At 48.5% G+C, this 22,645-nt stretch overlaps 1 protein-coding gene across 1 annotated transcript; it reads left to right on the top strand.

The window, feature by feature from the left end:
• The first annotated feature begins 3,432 nt into the window (after positions 1–3,432).
• On the top strand, positions 3,433–22,275 carry LOC127395465 (tetraspanin-36-like). The gene is made up of 7 exons (XM_051642539.1): positions 3,433–3,568; positions 16,272–16,463; positions 17,218–17,292; positions 17,974–18,069; positions 18,638–18,787; positions 19,779–19,862; positions 20,864–22,275. Exons 1-7 carry the CDS (start codon positions 3,509–3,511, stop codon positions 20,948–20,950), a joined length of 744 nt encoding a protein of 247 aa, XP_051498499.1. The 5' UTR covers positions 3,433–3,508; the 3' UTR covers positions 20,951–22,275.
• Positions 22,276–22,645: the final 370 nt, after the last annotated feature.

Here is a 22,645-nt window from a genome sequence, read left to right as displayed (position 1 = left end):
AACAAGGTGAAAGAAAAAATAATAAAAATGATCCCAAAGGTAGAAAGGTCCATGTTTCAAGTTGACTGTAAAGCTTGTTCTCGTCAAAGTGAAATCTGCAGTTTGTGGGATCGTTGCACACCCAAAGGTGTGTGCTACAGAGGATTGACACACTGCACTGGAGCTGGAATCCCTTGAGTTTATTTCAGGAGAGACTTCACCATCATCCTACTGTGCCTTATGGAGATGTTTGGGAGAGGGAAACAACCCCACAGCAGGAAACTCTGGATTTTCCTCCTGAGAACACTCATCTGTAACTGTTGGGAGGGCTGAATTTCTTGGGTTGGTAGAATTTTGCCTAATGTTTTCAGGATGTTTCATGGAAAATGGGGGGTTGATCCTCCAATCCTCTTATTGAGGTTTGGTTTGTGTGTGTGTGTGAAGTTCCCTCCATCAGCTTTGAAGAGGCTTCCTGCTGGAAAAGCTAACTTGAGTCCAAATGATGGATGTCTTCTGACTTGGAGCTTATTTGACATGAATGTTGTGTGAAAAATAGAGTCTCCTTAACTCACGTGCTAAACGGGATCCCTGCTGCTGTGATGTTCTACCAGGGTTTCCTGACTTTAGGAACATATATATGTGGGATACGTACATAACAGAAGGTCTGTCCTGGGTTTGCAGGTTTGGATTCTCCTTCCTGAAACCTTTCTCTGTGGAACAGCCCATAAACCTTCCAGGAAAAAAACCCATTTGACACTCAGCTGTCAACGACTTCACCAAAGCCAGAGCTTTAGATGTGGTCCAAAATTTCAAGCAGCTTGAAATGGAAGAAGCCACAAAAGGGGATGGAGTCACCTCTCAATCCTCTCCCTCTTCAGGCAGATCATCACAAAGATACAGCTCGTGTGGCTGAGTCCTAATGATGGGGTGAAGTGGCTCCTTGGGCTCCATCTGCTTTGGCTCATCCACAGGAACGCTGAGGTAGGCATGAGGGAAGGGCTGGGAATGGGTGGTGGGAAGCACCAGGGGATGAGCTGGAGCAACTCGGCAGAATCTGTGGTGGGAAAATCCAGCAAGAAGAGTAGGGCCTTTCTGCTGGTGGGGGAAGTGTGAGAAGTTTGTTGATATCAACTGATGAACAATTCCCCCTCTGTGCAGAAGAAACCTTTTACTTCTTCTTCTAGAAGAAAAACAAACCCATTTCAAGGGAACCAAAGTCATCCTCAACCCTCATAAAAGAGAAAACTTTTCCCTGTTCCTTTTGTGTGGGATTGTGGTGGCTGCAGTTGGGCACATCAAGTCTCTTTCTGCTACAGGATCAAAAGTCCTTCTCTTTGCTGGCAGATGCCCTGGGGTCCCCTGGCTGGAGCTCTCAGAAGTTCCTCTGTGGTTCTGAATTCCCCTCGGGGTTCCTCACTGGTCACACTCCAGACCATTTTAGGTTCCTCTGGTCAATGCTCCTTTCTAATCCTTCCTGCCAGCACCTTCAGGCAGTCTTCAAAACTACTTGTCTCCTGGGTTTTCTGTCTTTTGGGTACTTTTGTTTATTTTTTGAAGGGTTTGCTGTGTGCTCAGAGCCACATGACTGGCTGAGTCAGGACCAGGGCCAGGGGAGTCACAATCAAGAAAACTGGCAGCTAAACCAGTCTGGGGCAGCTGGAGCTGTAGAACTTGAGATAGTGTGTCCTTTAGGTCAACTTAGCTCATTATCATGTCATTATAATACTAAAAATCATCCCCCCAGGTCAAAAAGACCCCTGCCCAGATGAAGACCCTTCCCCTGAGCATGTGTGATAGCAGAAAGAGTGATGGAACCATGTTATAACTCTGTGTAAATCACCAACCAAGCACTGTAAGGAGGATGGACTCGGAAGCTTCCTAAATTCATAATTTTGTGTATGGACTCGGAAGCTTCCTAAATTCATAATTTTGTGTATAAATATCTCATGACAAATCTCCTTGGGTGTGCTTGATTTGTGGGAAGGCACCAAGCCCCCAGCTTTCTACAAACCTGCAATAAATAACAATGTCTCCTTCCTAAGCACAGTCTCTCTGTGTTTCAGGAGGGATCTTCAAATGGGAACACTGGTGTTGGGACAACATTTGGAGAGGAGTAATTCTTAAGGTTTCATCAACTCTGAGCTTCATGGCTGGGAAATGTAGAGTTGGAGCCCAGGAGCAGCTGATCAGCTTTCAGATATTAGGAGCTGAGAAGAGAGCTGCCAGTTTTTTGAGTGAAGACACGAGGAGGCTGATGGGACAGGTCCATGTTTGGCCTTGGCTGGTGGTATCAGCTGCATGCACGGTTTGTGCTTGGTCATTGTGGTTTAAATGCAGAAGAGCAAAGGTCAGAGCCCTCCCCTGACCACGTCTGAGCTAGTCCTCATCAGACAAATGCTCTTTGGGAGTAGGAGAGATCAGCTGTTCCCTCTCCACGCCCATGGGCACGGAGAGATGTTGTTCTCCTTTCTTTCTCTCAACCTTGAAAGAGCAACGAGTGCCCACAAAAAGGGAACACAGTGAATAATCCCAGCCTGAGATCATCATGAACATAGACAATGAATCTTAGGGCTGCCCCACTAGTGCATTTACAGTTTGGTGGCTCCAGCCATTTAAAGCTGCCTGTGGTTCCTCCCTATCTCCCTGTCCCAAGAGCTGACCCAGCAGTGCTCTCCTCAGCAAACTTCTCCTCCTTCATCTGCTTGAGGGCTGGAGCGTGTCCAGAGAAGGGCAAGGGAGCTGGGGAAGGGGCTGGAGCACAAGTGTGAGGAGGAGCAGCTGAGGGAGCTGGGGGTGTTGAGCCTGGAGCAAAGGAGGCTGAGGGGAGACCTGCTGGCTCTGCAGCTGCCTGAGAGGAGGTTGGAGCCAGGGGGGTCGGGCTCTGCTCCCCAGGAACAAGGGATGGGACAAGAGGAGATGGGCTGCAGTGGTGCCAGGGGAGGCTGAGATGGGATCTTGGGCAGCATTTCTTGCTGGCAAGGGTTGTCAGGCCCTGGCCCAGGCTGCCCAGGGCAGGGCTGGAGTCCCCATCCCTGGAGGGCTTTCCAAGCCGTGTAGATGTGGTGCTGAGGGACATGGGGCAGGGGTGGCCTGGGCAGGGCTGGGGGAACGGTTGGACTGGATGATCCTAAAGCTCTTTTCCAACCAAAACGCTTCTATCATTCTCCTGCTGAGTGTCCAACCCGCTGCTGCGGCTGCGCTCCCGCTGCTGGGAAGAGCAGGAAGCGAGGATGCCAAAGCACGGGACGAAAGGAGACCCTTCCCTGCGGGCCGCCAAACCCTGGGAGGCAAATTCCGACGGAAACCTTTTTTTTGCCTACAGTGAGAGCTTTTCCCCCCCCAAAAAAAAAAAACCACCCCCGGAAAGCTGCAGCACCACCCCCCAACCCACACCCACCCGCTGAAGGCAACGCGACCGGGCTGTGACGTTGTTCCCGGTGTTTCCCACCCCCCGGGGGCGGCCCCAAAGGGCACCCGAAGCTTTTCATTCCTCGCCTGCTCGGGAGCTGCTTCCCTCTCGCTCCACGCCATGGACTGCGGCGTGATCACCTCTAAGAGCGTCCTGCTGCTGCTCAGCCTCGCCTTCTGGGTACTGGGGTAACTGGGACACCGGGGGGTGGGATGGGGATGGGGTGGGGACCCAGACCCGCGTGGGGTTCCCGTGGGGTTGGTCTTTCCCGGGTGTTGGGTGCGATGAAGGGCTCAGGACGAGGGGGGACGTGGTGCCGTGGGACCTGCCCGTGTCCTGGGGGGTTGGGGGTTTCCAGAGTTCCTCCAGATCCCCCACCCCCGTGCAATTACCCATTCCTATAGGAAAACCTTCCTATCTCTCTATAGGAGGTGTCCCTGCCTGGGTGGGGGTGTGTGTGTGTGAAATTCCATGACCTTTAAGGTCCTTCCCAACCCCCATTTCCAGGGTTCTGTATTTTTGTAAAGAACAAGAAGATTTGGGATTTGAAGTTTCTGGCCAGAGCCAAAAACCCGATGTTGGAATCCAGAGCTATTTTTTTTTGGTTTTTTTTGGGGGGGAGGTTTAATCTGGTAGCATTTTGAGTGGGGTTATTAAAGCAACTCAGAGGCTGGTTTTGGGATGGGGAAAGAGTGGAGCTCACCCCCCAGTTTGGGGTGAGGGATGGTTTTGGTTTTGGGGGGGGTGGAAACCAGCTGAGAACTTCGTTTTGTCTTCTAATCACTTCCTCAGTCATTAATTAGGAGCAATGAAACGGGGGGGGGGGGGTGTAAAAACGGAGGTGGTTGTAGTTTTTAACCCAAGCTTTGTTGGTTGGGGAGCTCGGTGTTGGATGGGGGGACTTGGGGTGGGTGGCTGCTTTGAGGAGCTGGTTGTTATTTGGGAAGAAGTCTCAGGCTTTTTCCCTGCTTGGGGAATTCTCTGTAACCCCCCCCCCCTGCCCTGGGTCACCAGGCAGGGAAGGGGCCCAGTTAATCCTCATGGATGTGGTTCCTGTGCTCAGGTCTGCGTTTGGAGCTCTTGGGGTGTTTTCAAACCAGCGTTGTCCCCTGGAGGGATGAAACCCCGAGGTCTCATGGGGTGTTGTGCCTTGTTTGGTTGGGGTTTTTTTTTGGAAATGTGGGACTTGTTGGTTGGAGCAAGGAGCTTGCCCTGCTCTGTGCCTCCTTTTTGGGGGCTCAGCATGTTGCTGTGCTGTGTGTGTTGCAGGTAACTCTGGCACCTCCAGCCTGTCTTTACTGCTGGGAGTCCTGGAACACGATCTCCCCCTGTTCCTTTGTCCTGTGGTGGTTTCTTTTGAAATAACACCAGAGAAACATTGAAAGGGAGTGTGTGGAAACCCCCTGAGCTTCAGCTCAGGCGTCCCTCTCACTAGCATCATTGCTTAGGTCTTTAAAAAAACAACTTCCTGTCCTCCTCAAACTGTCTCTGGGACTTTTTCTTCTGCTGTGGGGGAATCTCCCTGATCCTGATTGCAGCTGGTAGGTCATCTGGATCCACAGGTGATCAGTAATTAGCCTTCTGCTTGTCTGCAGCCTCTAAATTTGGGGTGACCCCAACCAGCCCTTTGTTTTTCTATCCTGTGAAGAACAGTGGAGCCTCATGGCCTTTCAGCTGCCTCCACCATTACATGTGGTAATCACATTCCTGCAGCAGAACCTGGAATTCAGGTTTTAGGAGGGTGGGGATAGGAGGAACCTGAGTCTTTCCAGCTCTTTCAGAAGTTTTCTTCCAGCTGAGGGTTCTCCCCAGGCTGCACATGGTTAGCAATTAAAAGATCTGCCAAGAGCCTTGGACTTCTTCTCCAAGGAGTTGCCTGGTGCAGCTCCAAGGAGTTGCCTGCTGCAACTCCTGCAGAGCTTGGAATTTGTTCTGGAAAATAATTCACCACCTGCATATTCAACAGCCAGTGCAGTTGTAGTGCTTTGACAAAGGTTCTGAAGGCCAAAAAAAGGCAATGAATAATTCTTTATTGATCTCTGATGGTTACTAGGAGGAGAGAAGAAAGATATTTTTTTTCTCCAGAATGACAAATAGTGGCTTCCTAAATGAGGTGAAAAAGCAACTTCTTTCTTGCCCACTGGGCTCAGCATCTTGTCTGCAGGTCCTGCTGGGGGGGTGAGACTGGGGGGGCTGTGGGGTGGGCATAACCCCCACAAAAAAGGAATTGATTGAGGCAGTTTTAACTACATGGTTACCAAGGGTGGTGCTCTGAGCTGTGGGAGATCTGCCCACCTCCAGTTTTGCTTTTTAGCACCTCTTAATTAGGTCCAACTGTGTGGTTATTTTTTGCAAGTGGGTGTTGGGCTGTTCCAGGTGAGGATTTGGGATGCTGGTTTAACTCCAGTCCCCTAAAAGAGGAAGGATTGGAGGAGGCTCTGATGATCTTGGCAGTGTCTTGGTAGCTGGGTGGGATGTGATGCTGCTTCTGGTAGGGGAGAGGTGAAGTGTTGGTGTTCACTTGCTGGTCCAAGGGAAGAAACTGGGAATCTCAAAACTGTTTGGAGGTTTCATGCTCTGATATTTCCATATAATGTGATCTGAACACCCTCCCAGGTTGCTTTTCTTCTAACTCCCACTTCTTCCATTAGCACCTTGTCCTTGCCCACCTTCTCGGTCACCAAAAAGGCCTCTGCCTCCAGGGGGTGTTTGGCATCCACCAGGAGTTCTGGGGACTTCATCACCAAAAGGCCACCTTATGAAAACCCCTGTTTACCCAGATTTTCCAACCTCTGTTGATAGAGGTGGGCACATCTCAGCGTTGCTTCACTTGCCCAGCAGCAGAGAGAAGGGTACAGCTAAGTTGCTACCTGGGTGGTTTAGGCAGGACCAGTGGATTTGAGAGAGCAGAACTTGATCTGTTGACAGGAACAGGATTGTCCAAGGTGGAGAAGCCCAGGAGAGGGATCCCAGTGCTGGTCCCTGGCAGTGTGTGCTCTGCCTGCAAGTGATGAAGCCAGACTTGGATTTTCCCAGCTGATCTCTGGCTCTCTCTGCACCCACACACACTTGGGGTGCATGGGAGCTGACTACAGGTCCTTCAGGAGTTTTATTGGCTCTTCAGAAGGCCTGGCTGGGTTCTGCCTCTTTGCAGGTGGGAACTGTAGTTCCTGGGTTGGGATTTAACTCCAGATGGTTCCAAGACTCATCCATTGACAGGAGAACAGAGAGGGGCTTTACCTTCTCGTTGTTGAGAATCAACACTTCAAAGCTGTCCCCTATCTCCCTTTTCCACCCTCCATCAGGTGCTCTTTACAAATATCTTTGGATTTTTGATCTAGGAGTTTCCAAGGAGCAGGAATTAAATGTATTTTGGGGTATTAGTGTCAGCTCTTATTTGAGGAGATACTCTTAGTGTTTTGGGCATCCTGGAATATTTGTTTGGTCTGTGCTTAATCAATCTCCTCTGCCCTTGGTGCACCCAAGTCCAAAAGCTACTTGTTTTCAACCTTATCCATAAAGAAAAGTTCCTGCATCTGGGGGTGGTTTGAACTGGCTCATGCCAGTTTGGGAATAGCTTGTTCTGGAGCTCCAGTCTGAGAGAAATCTGGATGCTTAAAAAATACATGAAAAAAAAAAACAAACCCTAGTGAGGAGGAAAAATTTTAATCCCATGATGGGATTAAAAACGTAGTGAACAGCAGAGGTTATGTTGGAATTGATTGGAAACACATTTCTTTTTAAGGATGGAGGTGTTCTCCAAAGAGTCATCACCAGAGGTCTGGGTGGCAGCAGCTCTGTGTCCTGTTTTCTCACCTTTTCTGCAGCTGTTCTTAATAATCCTGCCTGTTGCTGCCTGCTGTGTGTGACAGGGGAGACAGGCAGCTCTGCTGGGTTTGAGTACTCGTCAGGAAGATGGAAGAGCTGTGGAAGTTCTCCTCCCCACTGTGGGTCAAGGAAGTGATGCTGGTGGGCCAGGGGGTCAGTTGGACTCACAGCAACATCCGTGGGAGAAAAAGCTGCTTCATCAAGAGGTTTTTGTTTGGGTTGTTTGTTGGTTTTGGGCACATCCAGCAAGCAAAGCTGTGGTCGTGCATCCTCTGCTGAAAGGGCTCAGGACACGTTTCCCTCTGGGCTCCTTGTTCCTGCCTGTCTGCTGGAGCCATGGTGCTGGGTGGGGTCCTCTGGGACCAGCAGGGCTTAGGAGATGTTTCACCCAGGGTGAGGAAGAAGCCAGCAAGTGGTTTGTTTCTAGCTCTGCTGTGAACTTGCTGCTGAACTGGGAGAGGGGAAAACAGCCATGAGAGCCAGCGTGGTCACCAGACAGGGCTGGAGCCAGGGCTTGGAGATGGATTTGGGCACTTTGGTGTGATCCACCACGAGCAAAGTTCTTCCTGATCTGGAACTACTTGGCCCCAAATCAGGACGCAGAACTTAACTGGCTTTCAGGAAAATGCACTTTGCTGGATGTCTGGGGGCCTCACAGACAAAATTTAAACAGAGGTTGGTGCTTTGTGGTCAGGAAAGAGATCAGCTGGTGGGACACACAGGGTGAGACACTTTACCCTTTCCTGTGTGTTTCCAGGGAACACACTTAGTCTGGTTGTCCCCAGCAGTCCCTGAGGCCATGAAAAGGCTCCTGCTGGATGGCCAGGCTATGAGTCCTGCCCCAAACACACTTTGGTCTCCTCGTGGGTCTGATGTTTGCAGATCCCTGAAACCAGAGGTTGGTGGAAGTGCCTCTGATAGTTACAGCTGCTCCAGAGGTCTCACTTTGTTGCTGCTCTGCAAGAAGTTCAGAGTTTGAGGATGCTTGAGGGGGAATAGAAAGCAGCTCTTCTCTGTAGTTGGTGTATGAACCAGGCATTTCCTTAATAGTCCCCCCAAAGAATGTGGCACTGCCAAGCTGTGTTTGCTTGACCATGGAGCTGGAGGATCCTTCTGCAGTAGGAAAACTTCAACCTGTGCTTCTCCTGCCAGCAAGAGGCACACACCAGCCCCACAGCCCTGCTCCCCACAGCCCTTCCAGCTGGAGACAAGCAGCATTTCAGGGCAGGTTAGAGGCATCTGCCCTGTCACCAGCTCCAAGAAGTTTCCCCAGGCTTTAGGATGAGCTCTGCTGTGGTTCAGGAGCTGCTCTTTGCTGTTGGGTTTGTAGCTCCTGAGGTGGAAGGAGGAGCTTATTTGGGAATGAGGGTGGTTCTGAAGAAAAATATTGAACTAGAGGGTGTTTTGTGTCTGAACTGGCCATTTGGATCCAAACCAGCTTGGCAGCAGCTGGTAACTCCAGCTGAGTGAGGATGGATTTATGCTCACAGCAGGCTGTGTCTATATTTGGGGAGAAAAAGAGTGAAAAGGGTGGTTCTCCTTTCTCCTAAGAGTGGTCCTGTTGGCCTCAGAGCTGCTTGATGCCCAGTCATGTCCAGTAGTAGCAGCACAATGACCCCAAGGCAGAGGTTGAAGCATTAAAAGTCAGATGATTTGGGGTAGGATTTCTGGGATGCAGTGTTTCCATCACCCTCCCAGGAAAGAGGTTTCTCCTCATGTTGAGGTGGAACTTCTTGTTTTGTAGGAGCACTTGGCAACCTAATAATTGAAGATGATATCCTCATCAGTCCTCTGGCTAATTAAAATTACAGGAATACTGGGCCATATCATCCCAGTAAAGTAGATGTTGGATGTGAAGACAAAAGCATCAGGTATTGGGTGAGGTGTTCTGACTTAAATCAAAGATAGTGGTGAAAAAATGGGGTTTCAAGCCTTAAAATTATCTAAGGCTCCTATGAGGTTTTGTCTCATGAAGAGCTAGAAAGGAATATTTGTGCTGGCCCTGGGAAAACCCTTCTTGGTGTGGCAGAAATGCCATTTTCACATCTCATTCTTTCAGGGTTTTTTTGTTGCCTGGAGGATGCATCTTGCTGAGCACACTTGTCAGGTGAATTTGCAGCTTACCCTGCTCTTCTAGTTGTTCCTTTTGACACTGTAGCTTTGTTATGTTGTGTTTAACTGACCAGCCTTTTAAGAATGAAATCCCTTCCTGGTCCATGTGAAGAGACAAAATGGAAAAACAAAAAAAATCAACACTGAAGTTGGAGGATGCTGGGAGAAACCTTCCAAAAATATAGGTCCCCACAAAACCTCCAACCTGCTTTTTAATTTCACAGTCTGGCTCCTTTGCTGTATTTTAGTTAATGTGGTGGGAAGAGGAAAGAAGCCTGTGCTCAGAAATGCAAATCAACACCAGCTTCTGCTCCTAGCCATCACATAAGGTCAACTTCTGAAAAAGAAGGGAAGGTGGAAAAATACCTGTTCTGCCTGACTGGCAGATGCAAATTTTATATTCTTATTTTCTTGTTTCAGAGCAGTTGCAGAGAGGGAAGTTGCAGGGGCCCCTTCTGTGACACTGATAAGGTCTCATGAAGTATTTGCATGGCTAGAAGCCTCTCTAGAAGGGAGGGGGGGGCTCATGGTCAGCAGCACATGAAAAATTCCCCTTCTGGTGGTGGGACAGGAGGTGAAAATCTTGCTGGGCTTGAGAAAATAATTTAAATCTGTCATTTTTCCCAAGGGTGGTTTTGCATCAGTGAGACTGCTCAGGCTCCTCACAGCCACCCAGTCCTACCACCTTCTCTTTGATGGGCAATATTGAGTATTTATGGTGCTGTGTGTGTGTTCTGGAGAGAGTTCCAGCTTGTTATGTATGTTCTTGTGGCAAAGCATCACTATTTCTCTGTTGTATTCCAGGATGTATTTCCAGGATGTATATTCCAGTGCCTGAAGGGGCTCCAGGAAAGCTGGGGAGGGACTTGGGAAAGGGCAGGGAGGGAGAGGATGAGGGAGGATGGATTAAAACTGGCAGAGGGGAGATTTAGGTGAGACATGAGGAGGAAATTCTTTGGTGTGAGGGTGGTGAGACCCTGGCCCAGGTTGCCCAGGGAAGCTGTGGCTGCCCCATCCCTGGCAGTGTTGAAGGGCAGGTTGGATGGGGCTTGGAGCAGCCTGGGCTGGTGGGAGGTGTCCCTGGAGGGGGACAGCCTGAGGGGTTGGATCTAGATGATCTTTGAGGTCCCTTCCAACCCAACCCATTCTATGCTTTATAATGACTATAAAGATATATCAATATATGTATATCACTATATACCTGCCTCCCTGGCCCAGCTAAGTATGGAAGATATGGGTGAAGTCAGCTCAGTGAGTAACTCCCCCCCACCCCAAATTTCAGCCTGAGAAAACCTCCTTGATCCAACTTTGTTTTGGTTCAGCCTCAACAAGGGGATTATTATTTGGACTGAAACAATTTCAGATCTCTGCTTTCTGTCAGAGGAACAGGATACAAAAAGTGTTGGGTGCTTGTGTGGTGGGTCAGACAGCAGAGATGGTCACAGATTTGTTGTTCAGCTGTGAAAAGGGGTTTTCTGGCAGAATTTCCACTTGCCTCACCTCTTCAGCTTGTCTTCTGGAAATCATCAGCTTCATGAGGCAACAGCAGCGTTTCCTGGGGATGTTTGGGGAGGAGGAGACAAGGTCAGGATGTCCTGCTGGTGGACCACAGCAAGGTGCAGGCAGGGGTGTACAGCCCATGGAGCAGCTGAACTGGTTCTTCTGTCTCAGCCTTGCATCACTCCTTGGCTCCTTGCCCTGGGGTTTGTGCCAGCTGCCTGGGGCAAAACTTCTCCATTCCTCATGTGAGCTGGTTTGCACCCAGTAAATCTTCAAGCTGGAGCCTAAAAAAAATGAAGTCATTCTAATATTAATTTCTCAGAATCAACCTGACAACTTTGTATGTAATTGTAGATGTGTTTGAGAAGGTGCTTGGCTTGAAGAAGGAATTATTTGATCTCTTCTTGCCCAACTTAAACTGACCTTTGTATTTGTGAAAGGTTGTTGTGGGTTTTACTTTGGATCCAACAGAAATTAGTTACATCAGGTGTACTTTGTACTTTTGACCTAAGGTCTAACTTCAACATTGCTGGTCTCAATTCTTTTCTAAAGAAATTTCATTGTCATTTAGGAGTGAGCTGAAAGTTTTGCAATGTTGGGAGGGGAAATCCTTCCACTGGATTTTGGACTTGCCTGAAGTCCTGAGAAGGCTTAAAGGGGAGAGCTCCAAGATTTAGGTGCTGAAATATTTCTCCTCTCCACTTCTGAGCCTTTAGCTCTGGGACTCAGCTGCAAAAAATGAAGCAGGGAGCAGATTGTCACCTGAAATGGCTTCCCCTGCTGAGTGACCCTGCTCTTCAGGCTCAAACTCTTCACTTGGGGTTAAAAACCAAGAGTGAAATCGTGGCTGTATCTCAGTTTGGGGGGGAAATGTGAACTTCCTTTAAGCCAGATCTTTACCCATTATTTTGACCTCACTACACTAGCTTTTTCTGCTTGGAAGCAGGAGTTGAGAACTTAGAACAGACCACTTGCTGGCCGTGTTTCATCTCTGACCAGAACCCAGACAATCCTGAATGTTGCAATCAAGAAAGTGCTGGGCTGTGCTTGCATTGATTTGGGCTGTCCCAGGGCTCTGTCACCCTCACCATGAAGTTCCTCCTCATATTCCAGTGGCACTTCCCATGTTCCAGCTTGTGCCTGTTGCCCCTCGTCCTGTCCCTGGGCACTGCTGAGCAGAGTCTGGCTCCATCCTCCTTGAAGCCACCCTGAGATACCTGTAGGCATTGATCAGGTCTCCCCTCAGCCTTCTCCTTTCCAGGCTGAACAGCCCCAGCTCTCTCAGCCTTTCCTCATCAGGGAGATGCTCCAATCCCCCACCCATCATTGTCACCCTCCTCTGGACTCTCTCCAGCAGTTTCCTGTCTCTCTTGACCTGGGGAGCCCAGAACTGGTCCCAGTTCTCCAGCTGTGGCCTCACCAGGGCAGAGCAGAGGGGCAGAATGACCTCCCTGACCTGCTGGCCACACTCTTCCTCATGCACCCCCAGGATTCCATTGGCCCTCTTGTCCACAAGGACACTTTGCTGGCTCATGGATCATTTCCTGTCTAGCAGGACTCCTGGATCCTTCTCCTCAGAACTGCTCTCCAGCAGCTCCACCCCTCACCTCTGTGGGTGCATGGGGTTCTTCCTCCCCAGGTGCAGGACCCTCCACTTGCCCTTGTTGAACCTCACTAGGTGCTTCTCAGCCCAGCTCTCCAGCCTGTCCAGGTCCCACTGAAGTAGAAGTTCCACTGAAATATGAGGAAAAACTTCTTTATGGTGAGGGTGACCGAGCCCTGGGACAGGCTGTGGAGTCTCCTTCTCTGGAGATATTCCAGACCCCCCTGGATGCAGCCCTGTGGAATGTGCTCCAGGGGATCCTGCTTTCGTTGGGGAGCTGGACTGGATGATCTCTAGAGGTCCCTTCCAACTCTGATGATTCCATTAATTCAACCCTGGACCTTCTCATATTTCTGTGCTTTGCTACTCTTGGTTTTGTTGAACTTCTGTGAACTGGCTGCACAGTGATTCTGGTTTTCTTCATTTGTGGTAGCCCTTTACTCACAAGGCTTGTCTTCATTTCTCACAGCTGCTCTGATCTTCATTCTTCATGTCTTTCTTTTGTTTGGGGTCTTAAGCATGCTGAAAATGGGTAGAAAAAAAAAACACCAAAACCATAGAGAGGAGATCAATGTGTCTCTTGCCTGAATCACTTGCAGAAGCATCATGGAAATATTGGGGGCTTGTTTTTTGGAAAACATCCTACAGGAATGGTTTGACTTTGGAAGGCCAGATCTGCTTGCAAAGGCCAGGACTAGGGCTGTGCACAAGAGCAGAGCTTTACATCCTCTGAGGAGGACAAAGGGTTGACTTTGCACTTTGCCCATGAACTCGTTGTACACGTCAGCTCAGTCACGAGGCTGCTCCCTTGAGCTCGTTTTGACGTGACGTTGCAGCTCCGTGGAGATGACTCATTTGCTTGCCCAAAACCACAGCTTGTGTTGGGTTTTTTTTTTTCTTTTGAACCCCAGCCAGTCAGTCTGAGCTGCCTTTCCTGGGGTGAAGGCACCCCTGCTCTGCATCCCCAGGGGCTGCCTTGGAATCATCAAATCATTAAGGTTGGAAAAGACCTCTCGAGATGGTCAACCCGATCCTGCTGTGCCCACTAAATCGTGTCCTGAAGTGCCACATCCACATGTTTTTTTGAACACCTCCAGGGATGGTGACTCCATCACTGCCCTGGGCAGCCTGTTCCAATGCCTGACCACTCTTTCAGAAAGGAATTTTTTCCTAATATCCAGTCTGAACCTCCCCTGGCACAACTCAAGGCTGTTTCCTCTCATCCTATTACATGGAGAAAAGACCAACCCCTCCCCTAGCTCCAACCTCCTTAAAACATTCTGCCTTCCTCCCAAGAACTTTTCTGAGGGCCTCACAGTCATTCTAGGCTTCTGTTAAGGTGGTGGGCACTCAACTGTGGTGGGACTTCTCAACCTGGGTGCTTGAGCTACATCAAAGGCCTTGGGAAAAACCTTCTCATTAGTAGCTGTGCCCAGAGACAGGTGTCTGGTTTAAGAGCACCTGTGGAGGAGGCTTCATGCTGCTGGTGGCCACCTCCACCTTTGGTTTGGGGTGACTACCTGGGAGTACTTTCTCTAGCCTGGAATTGGTGAAATGACAGAGGGTTATGACTTGGTGCATGCTAGGGAGTCACGGTGCAGCTGCCTTAGAGTTCCCCAAAACCTGAGAGCCCAGAAGACTCTTCCTCTTTAGCCATACCCATGGTTACCAGGAAGGCTTCAAAAACTGGCCCAGAAATGCTGCCAGGGGTCACAGTCAGGATGGGACAACCATGACAGTAACTGTGGCATTATTGAGGTCATGGGTTTTGTGCCATGGAGAAAGTAGGGAGAAATTTTTAAGTCAACCCAGAGCATTAGGCTGTTCCTGCTGTGGTCACTTAGATGTTTTCCATGGCTTCCATGGGAGCAGAGGCCAAGCTCTGAAGCCTTTTAGGAACTTAAGGAGCTGCTTTCTGAGCTGGTGCTGGCCCAGCTGAGCAGAACACTTCTGTGGAGAATAAAAGCTCTTGCACCCCCTCTCTTCCATCAGCTTTTGTTTTCCCTGGGCTGGGAGCCAAGAGGGCTTAATGGCCCTGGAAAAGATTAGAAATTAAGGATATATTGGGCAAATCCTGGCCTTGTGTTTTCTCCACAGTGATGGAGAGTTAGCCCAGGAGTGTTCCTTCCACCTTTGTGGCTGCCCTACCCCAGATGATGCCATTCCAGAATGGAGAATAGGTGGACATTCACATGTGCATCCAGTTCTCCAGGCCAGAAATGTGGGATGGACCTTTTCAGTAACACACCTTGGTCACTCTTTCATAGAATCACAGACTGGTTTGGGTTGGAAGGGACCTTAAAGACCATCCAGTTCCAACCCCCCTGCATGGGCAGGGACACCTCCCACCAGCCCAGGTTGCTCCAAGCCCCATCCAACCTGCCCTTCAACATTGCCAGGGATGGGGCAGCCACAGCTTCTCTGGGCAACCTGGGCCAGGGTCTCACCACCCTCACACCAAAGAATTTCCTCCTCATGTCCAAACTAAATCTTCTCTCTTCCAGTTTAAAGCCATCCCCCCTTGTCCTCTCCCTCCCTGCCTTTGTCCCAAGCCCCTCCCCAGCTTTCCTGGAGCCCCTTCAGGCACTGGAAGGTGCTCTAAGGTCTCCCTGGAGCCTTCTCTTCTCCAGGCCGAACACCCCAACTCTCCCAGCCTGTCTCCAGAGCAGAGCTGCTCCAGCTCTCCCATCATCTCTGTGGCCTCCTCTGGACTCTCTCCCACAGCTCCTTGTCCTCCAAACCATTCAATGATTCTGTGACCACCTGAAAACCCAATGCATGTGGATAAGAAAACAAACTTGTTGATCCTATTCCTGGTATCTCGCTTTGTAGAGGACCTGCAGTACCTGAGCTCCAGCACAGCAGGACCTTGCATGACATATGCTAAATGTCTCTAAGGGTTGGTTTGATCCTGGTTTCATCACTTGGTGTATCTGATCCTGGTCATTTTGAGGTGCAGGCAGTGTCTAGGAATGTGAGAGTGGTGTGGGATTAGAGCTGGCTGAAATGAAGGATGTCTTCTGCAACTGGAGGTAATTGAAGGGCAGGCACCAGACCTGGCTGGAAGGGAAGGAGCCAAACAAGGTCAAGGAATTAGCAAGTCCCAGCTCCAGTGGGAGCAGTGTTTGATTTAATTAGAACGTGCAGCCCTGGGAGAAGTCATGAACTGCTCATCAGCTCCATGATGAAACCCAACTGTAGTCCTCAGCAAACAACCAGGTTGGTTTCCTTTAGGTTTCCAGGACACAAGTGTGGATGGTGCCTTGTTTTTACAGCCATTGTCTTGTGCTGCAGGATGAGAGAGGGTGGATGAGATGTTGTAACCCTTGAGAGAACTTTTAAATGCCATGAGTGAAACATTGCTGAGTCTTCTGGTGTTATTTCCAGGGCTGTTCCCAGTTGTAGAGATAAAAGCCTTTGGTCTCCAGGGCAGCTGCCTCTGGTGCACCGTGGGTTGGCCTCCAAAACATCCTTTTGGAGGAGAGTTTATTTGAGAGGATGCAGGAATCTGTTACCTCCTGGAAAAAGGAGGATTGTGTTTTGCTGAGATCAAGAACATTTGTGCCTTGGTGGTTAATGCTGTTGTGAGAGTGGAAGGGAGGAGTTTTCCTCAAAAGAAAAAACCCAAGCAGCACCCAGCAGTTCTGTCTTCTCTGTGCTGAAGCTGGACTGAGTAGCTGATTTTAGATGCAGCCTATTTTGGTTTTTTTGCTGTGTACTGCAGTCATTACTTCTCTCAAGTTGAACTGTTAATTGCACTGTTACAAAAAGGCCCATATTTACTTTCTTGGCCAGATGCTTCATAAATACCTACTAAGAACTTCCTTTCTTGCCCCACAGGCAGCAGCAGCAGGTCTCACCTACGTTGGGGCCTATGTCATCAATACCTACAGGAGCTATGACAACTTTCTGCAGGACAAATATGCTCTCTTGCCAGCTGTGATCATCCTTGCCATCGCTGTGGTCATGTTCATCATCGGGTTGATTGGCTGGTGTTCCACCTTCCGGGAGTCTCGCCTTGGTCTGGGGCTGGTGAGTGTTGCAGGTTCTTGCCTGTCCTTCCTCTTCTTCACCCTGTGGGAGGTGCTACACCAGGTCCAGAGCTGAAAGTCCCAGGTTGTCTTGAAATCAGGTGCTGCTCCGTCATGGGAGTTAATGCTGTGACATTCTGGTGGGTGGTGGGTGAGGGGCAGGCTCAATCAGCAGTTGTGCTGCCTTGGACAGACAAGTCCCTACTGCCACGGACAGTTTCATGGCTCTGCTTGTTGGAGAGGAGCATGGAGAGCAGGGAATTTTGAGCAGCAAGGTGGTGGAGAGGGAACAGGAGGAGAGAGGGATTTCCAAAGCCAATTACACCTCAACTTCTAGAGTGTTGTTTTGGTTTTTTTTACCCTCAGAAAGGTTTAAGGTCACTAACTTGTGGCCTTCAGGTCATGCCCTGAGGGCAACATGAGCTCAGCAAGCAGGGCCCAACTGCCTAACTCAGCTGCTGGCTTATCTGTGTCCTCTACCTTGGGAAGGGTTTCATAAGCTCTTCACACAGGTCCCATCACAGCAGTGTTGAGGAGCCTGCCTGCATTGGGCACAGCCCCCATGGAACCACAGCCCCAGTCCCAGCCATGCACAGGCATCTCCTCTTTTAAATGATTTTCTGGAAACTATTGTGATTAGAGAGGCAAAAACAGGGAAGGATAACTTGACCACCAGAAGTTATCGTGGTGGGTAATGTGCAATGAATTCAAATGCTGTGGAGCTCTTCCTTACAGTCTCTCTCTTTGAATTTCAGTTTTTGGCCATTATCCTGATTATCTTTATTGCAGAAGTATCTGCTTTTGTCCTGGGATTTGTGTACAGGGAAAAGGTAAGCAAAGAACTAGCATTTCTGCAGTAACCTAGAAGTAAAGAATAGATCTTGTGTTGTTACAGCATTCCAGTAGATCCAGTTTCCTTCCACTTCACCCCCTATCCTGCATCCTGCAGGGCAAGTGGGAATGGGGATGGATTCTCCAACACTGGACACTTTAAAAGCTGGCCAGGGTGCTGGGCCACCTTGTCTAGGCTGTGTTTTTGCTAAGAAAGGTTGGAGCAGATGATCCTTGAGGTCCCTTCCAACCTATGATCACTTTTTGTTTGGAACACAGTGAATACATAAAGAACCTGGCAGGCACTTAAATTGGATTAAACAGTTGTTGATGCTCACAAAGGAGGGCTCTTCCATCAGGGGAGGAAAGCTTCTCTCCAGGAAGGTGGTTCTGGTTAAGTGCTACCTGCAATTCACCTAAAAACATCACTTGATTTTTATTTTACCTTTTTTTTTTTCCCCTGACTTAGTTGGGATACAGATCTTTTGCTGTTTCACAGAATAGGTTGGGAAAGACCTTCAAGACCATCCAGTCCAACCATTCCCCCAGCCCTGCCAAGGCCACCCCTGCCCCATGTCCCTCAGCACCACATCTACACGGCTTGGAAACCCCTCCAGGGATGGGGATTGTGTTAATGTGTTTGGGGTTTGTTGGTTTGGTTTTTTTTCCTCTCTAAATAGGTGAAAACTGACGTGCAAGTCACAATGCGCTCGGTCTTTGAGAAGTATGATGGGAAGAGTGCAGAGTCTACTGTTATGGATTACTTGCAAGAACAGGTCAGAAAATGCTTGTGTTGTCCTGAGAGTTCTTTAGTAAAGAGAAGTTGAGCCCTAAGCAAGGTATCTAGGCTGGGAAAGGGGGGAGAAGAGGGTCAGTGTGGTTGCACCCTGGGACTCAGCTCTGCAGCAATGGTTGGCATCTGATTCTCCAAGGAAAGTGCTTCCCACTTGGGAGAGTTGGCAGTTTGAGGCTCCTGGTGGGAAGTCCTCGTCAAGGAATGACCTTGTTGACACCAGTGGCCTTGGGATTCAATGAATACATCTGAGTAGCTGCTGCTGAGAATCCTGGACCACCATAAAATAGAAAGATGACAGGAGATTTGATCCTGCAAGCTGTCACTTGAATGCTGGAGCTTTCAGAAAGAATAGACAAATAAGGAGGCAGTAATGTGTGTGAGGAGGTGGATCTGTTAGTTCTCCTGTTCTCCTCAAGGACTGCTCCTTGTAAACCAGCTGCCTGCTGAGGGCAGCTCTTGCCCAGGATGCCCAAGAGAGGCTCAACTCAACCTTACACCCCATGTTTGTATGTATTCACACATCCCTGTGTCTGTTTTGTGCTTGGCAGCTTCATTGTTGTGGGGTGAAGAACTACAGTGACTGGACCACCACACAGTGGTTTAATGCCACTGGTAACAACAGTGTCCCCCTGAGCTGCTGCAGGCAGGAGATGAACTGCACAGGGCGTCTGGATCAGCCCCAGGAGCTCTACACACGGGTGAGGATAAAGTGTCACATGAAGTTTCTTCCTCTGAACCAGCCAGAACCGATGAGGAAAGCACTTGAGGCAGGATTTAGGGAATAACTTCATCCAGTTCTTTTCAACAGTTTGTCCCCCAAGTCTTTATCTCCTTGTGTTTTTCCTCTAGCTCGCTTCCTTCTCATCTAGTTGTATCAAAGCTGCTAGATGATGGAGGGGCACGGGTCTGGATGTTTGGTCTTGCCTGTCTGCTGGTCATTGTCCATCTCCTGCTGCTGTAGGAGCAACATGACAAGGCCACAGTGCTCGTTGTGGGCACATCATTGTTCAAACAGACCAGGGGTAGGGAAAGATACTCTTCTAGGATTGACCAGGAATCTGGAGAATTGCATAGAGTAATGGGATTGTTTTGGTTGGCAAAGACTTCTAAGATCATCCAGTCCAGCCATTCCCCCAGCCCTGCCCAGGCCACCCCTGCCCCATGTCCCTCAGCACCACATCTACACGGCTTGGAAACCCCTCCAGGGATGGGGACTCCAGCCCTGCCCTGGGCAGCCTGGGCCAGGGCCTGACAACCCTTGCCAGCAAGAAATGCTGCCCAAGATCCCATCTCAGCCTCCCCTGGCACCACTGGAGCCCATCTCCTCTTGTCCCATCCCTTGTTCCTGGGGAGCAGAGCCCGACCCCCCTGGCTCCAACCTCCTCTCAGGCAGTTGCAGAGAAGATACCAAGTTTTTCAGTCTGAGCCACAAGCACCTCAATGGAATTTTGTAGATACCATTGCTCATCTTCTTGGTTCTGAGTTTTGGGCACCTCCCCAAGCAAGAGGTCACTGACAAGCCATTGGTTCTGGGAGATGAAAATGGAAGCCCTCAGATCTGCAGTGGTTGGTTAGACAGGCCCAACAAGGTCATGCTTCATTTTAAGTGGTGAGGAGGGAAAAAAAGCCAAAAACCATGCAGCTGAAGGACACTTGTTGATTGATCTTCACCCATCTCTTTCATGGCAGGGCTGTGCTGATGAGCTGGAGTCTGGGCTGCAGAGTGTCATCAGCTATGCTATGCTTGTCATCCTGGGCTTTGCCATTGTAAAGGTACGTGTTGTTCTATCTCTTCCCTCATGGAAAATTATTCTGCTTCTCCTTTCATCCTGGGGCTTTTTCTTCTACCATGTCCTATTAGCCTACAGCCATTTTCTGGCTGGGAAGTAGACCCAGTACTCTGTTCCATGCTTGTTTTCTTCCAACTGTCTCCATTTTGTAGGCATGATTAGGGAACCAAAAAGGTAGTAGGGAATTTGGGATAGCAAGTCAACAGTGAATCCATCTTGGACATTTGGTAGGAAGTACAAGAAGTTGGATGTACTAAAAGGCCTAGATCTGGAATTCTTTATTAAAACAACCAGTTTTTTGAGACTTAACTGGGATTTAAAAAACTGCTCATCAAAATCTGTTTTTAGAGATAACCCAGTGAATAGTCTGGAGACCTGGAATCCAAATGGACTTAGAAATATGACTAGAAATTAAACCCGTGGGGCTATTTATAGACTTGTAAAATTGAATGAAATGAAACGTGAAACCGGATCATCGTGTGCGTGAAAACTAGATTTGAAAAGCCCTGAGGTAAAACTCCACAGAGCTGGCACATGACAGAGTTACGTGGGCATTTCTTCAAAGATTTGACCCATACATTTTAGCCTGGTGGTGGTTTGCCATTGTTACCTGTGCTTGTTCTCCAAGATGAGGAACCTGTTCCTTGTTGACAGAGGTTTGAACCGTTTAATCCCAGGGAAGTGGTTTTTCTTTGGCTTCTGCTCGGTATAAAACAGTGGGTATAAGGTGATGTCACTGAAATGGCAAGATATTAAGGTAACCAGAAAGGAGTGTGGATTTGTAAATTCTTATGAGAAACCAGGGAGGAAAATGGTGAAGCTGGAACTATTATTAGAAATGGATATGAAAATAGCTTCTGTAGATGGATTTTTCTAAGTGATGTTTAATACTTGCTGTGATGAAAAAGCCCAATGAACATGTAGGCTCATGGTCTGATAACTGAAACAAAATGCAGCAGAACTAAATATCTCTCTCTCTTTCAGTTCTTTGGCATGTTGAGTGTCTGTGTGCTGACCTGCAGGAGAGAAGACAGTGGATACCAGCCTCTTTACTCAGGGGTGTTCGCTTAATAGAACACACAGATCACTTTTGCTTCCTGAATGATAAAATAGGCTTGTAAAGGTGAAGGCTAAAAGACAATTTATGGCATTCCTGCCAAAGATTTTGTTTTCTGTACATGAAACAGGAAGAACGTTGTGTATTGACTTGGGAGAGTTTCTTGCAGGTGATGTGGAATGACAATTTCAATATTCACTGCCCTATGGTCGTATAGCCTGATCTTGCACACAGCAGCTTTCCATCAGGATATTGTAGGTTGAGATTTGTGACTTTGTGACACCATCCAGACTCCAGAAGGACTTTCCTCTGCAGTTCTTCCCTCTACCCTTCAAATGTGCAGAGGAACTGTTGCTTGTAGTTGCTGACTGAAACTGCAGGAAGGGTTTCAGTTGCCTGCACAAGCATCAGGTCGTTCCCATGGTGTGGTTAAGCAGCAGAGGGAACTTCTGAATGCCAGGTTCAAATATTCTCCAGGAGCACGAGGGGTAAGAATACATTTTCTCTAGTGTCTGATGGTGTTTCTAATTACTGTTGGTTTGGTTTGGTTTTTTTTTTCCTCCTTCTCACAGTCATAAATTGTAATTCACTTCACTGCAGAGGCTGTTAGTGCAAGACAACCCCACGTCTGAAGTTTAGAGGAGACATTTGAGTTGTTGCTTGAAGCAACTAGCAAATGTGAACAGTTCCAGGCTAGGAGGGGAAATGTGTCTTGAGCTTTTGGGCTTGGGATATCTCTCCTTGGCTTGGTTATTTTGTCTTTTTTAATTATTATTTGACATACAAACTTGCTTATGAAGCAGGGCTTTTGAAAACAGGGTTTTTTTGGCTTTTGAAAATTTTTTTTCTCCTTTTACTGATGCTTTTATGGTTTGTCTAAAAGACAGTCTCCGTTTCACGTGGAAGTTGCAAGAGTTACTGAGAGGAAAACTGCTTTAAAAATGGCCCTTCTTCAACCTAGTTGTCTGTTAATCTGTTTCTCACTTCTTCAGGTGTTTTTGGTTGTTTGTAGAGCTGTGACATGGCAAGGGAGGGAACTCTGAGCTCCTCTTTGTTGTGGAAAAGCAAGAGTGTATTTACTGATGTTTTTTTTTTCCTTTGGAGAGATAAGCAGTCTATCCTTAGCAATAAACCTTTACAGCTGTAGCTAATTAGAAGAGAAGGAGTTTGGGGTAAAGCTATTTATCTTCCCCCTCCCCTCAAGAAAAAAGCAATGGATGTTGATGGTGTCCTATAGGAGACATCAATGTATATGCTGAAAAGTGCCTTAATTTGTATTGAGGGCCTGGTCTTTTGTTGAATGCCAAAATAAACTGAATTGATGGAACCCATTAACAAATGTCGTGGCTTGTTTGTTTGGTGGTGGAGTCCTGGCTCCTGGGGTGAAGCTCTGCAGGGCAAAAGCAGCAGAAGACCCGGTCTCCTCAGGGGTGGAAGCCCAGTCCTCTGGTTCCCATTATAAGATGGCTCCTGAAACTCAAAGAGACATTGTTATTTATTGCAGGTTCGTAGAAAGCTGGGGGCTTGGTGCCTTCCCACAAATCAAGCACACCCAAGGAGATTTGTCATGAGATATTTATACGCAAAGCTATGAATTTAGTAAACTGCCAAGCCCATCCTCCTTACAGTGTTTCCCTACTGATTTACACAGTTATAACATGGTTCCATCACTATTTTTGCTATCACACATGCTCAGGGGAAGGGTCTTC

The sequence above is a fragment of the Apus apus genome, chromosome Z, assembly GCF_020740795.1.
Source record: "Apus apus isolate bApuApu2 chromosome Z, bApuApu2.pri.cur, whole genome shotgun sequence".
In the NCBI taxonomy this organism is placed as follows: Eukaryota; Metazoa; Chordata; class Aves; order Apodiformes; family Apodidae; genus Apus; species Apus apus.
The sequence above is the reverse complement of the archived record's forward strand: the minus strand, read 5'-3'. Positions and strand labels throughout refer to the sequence as shown.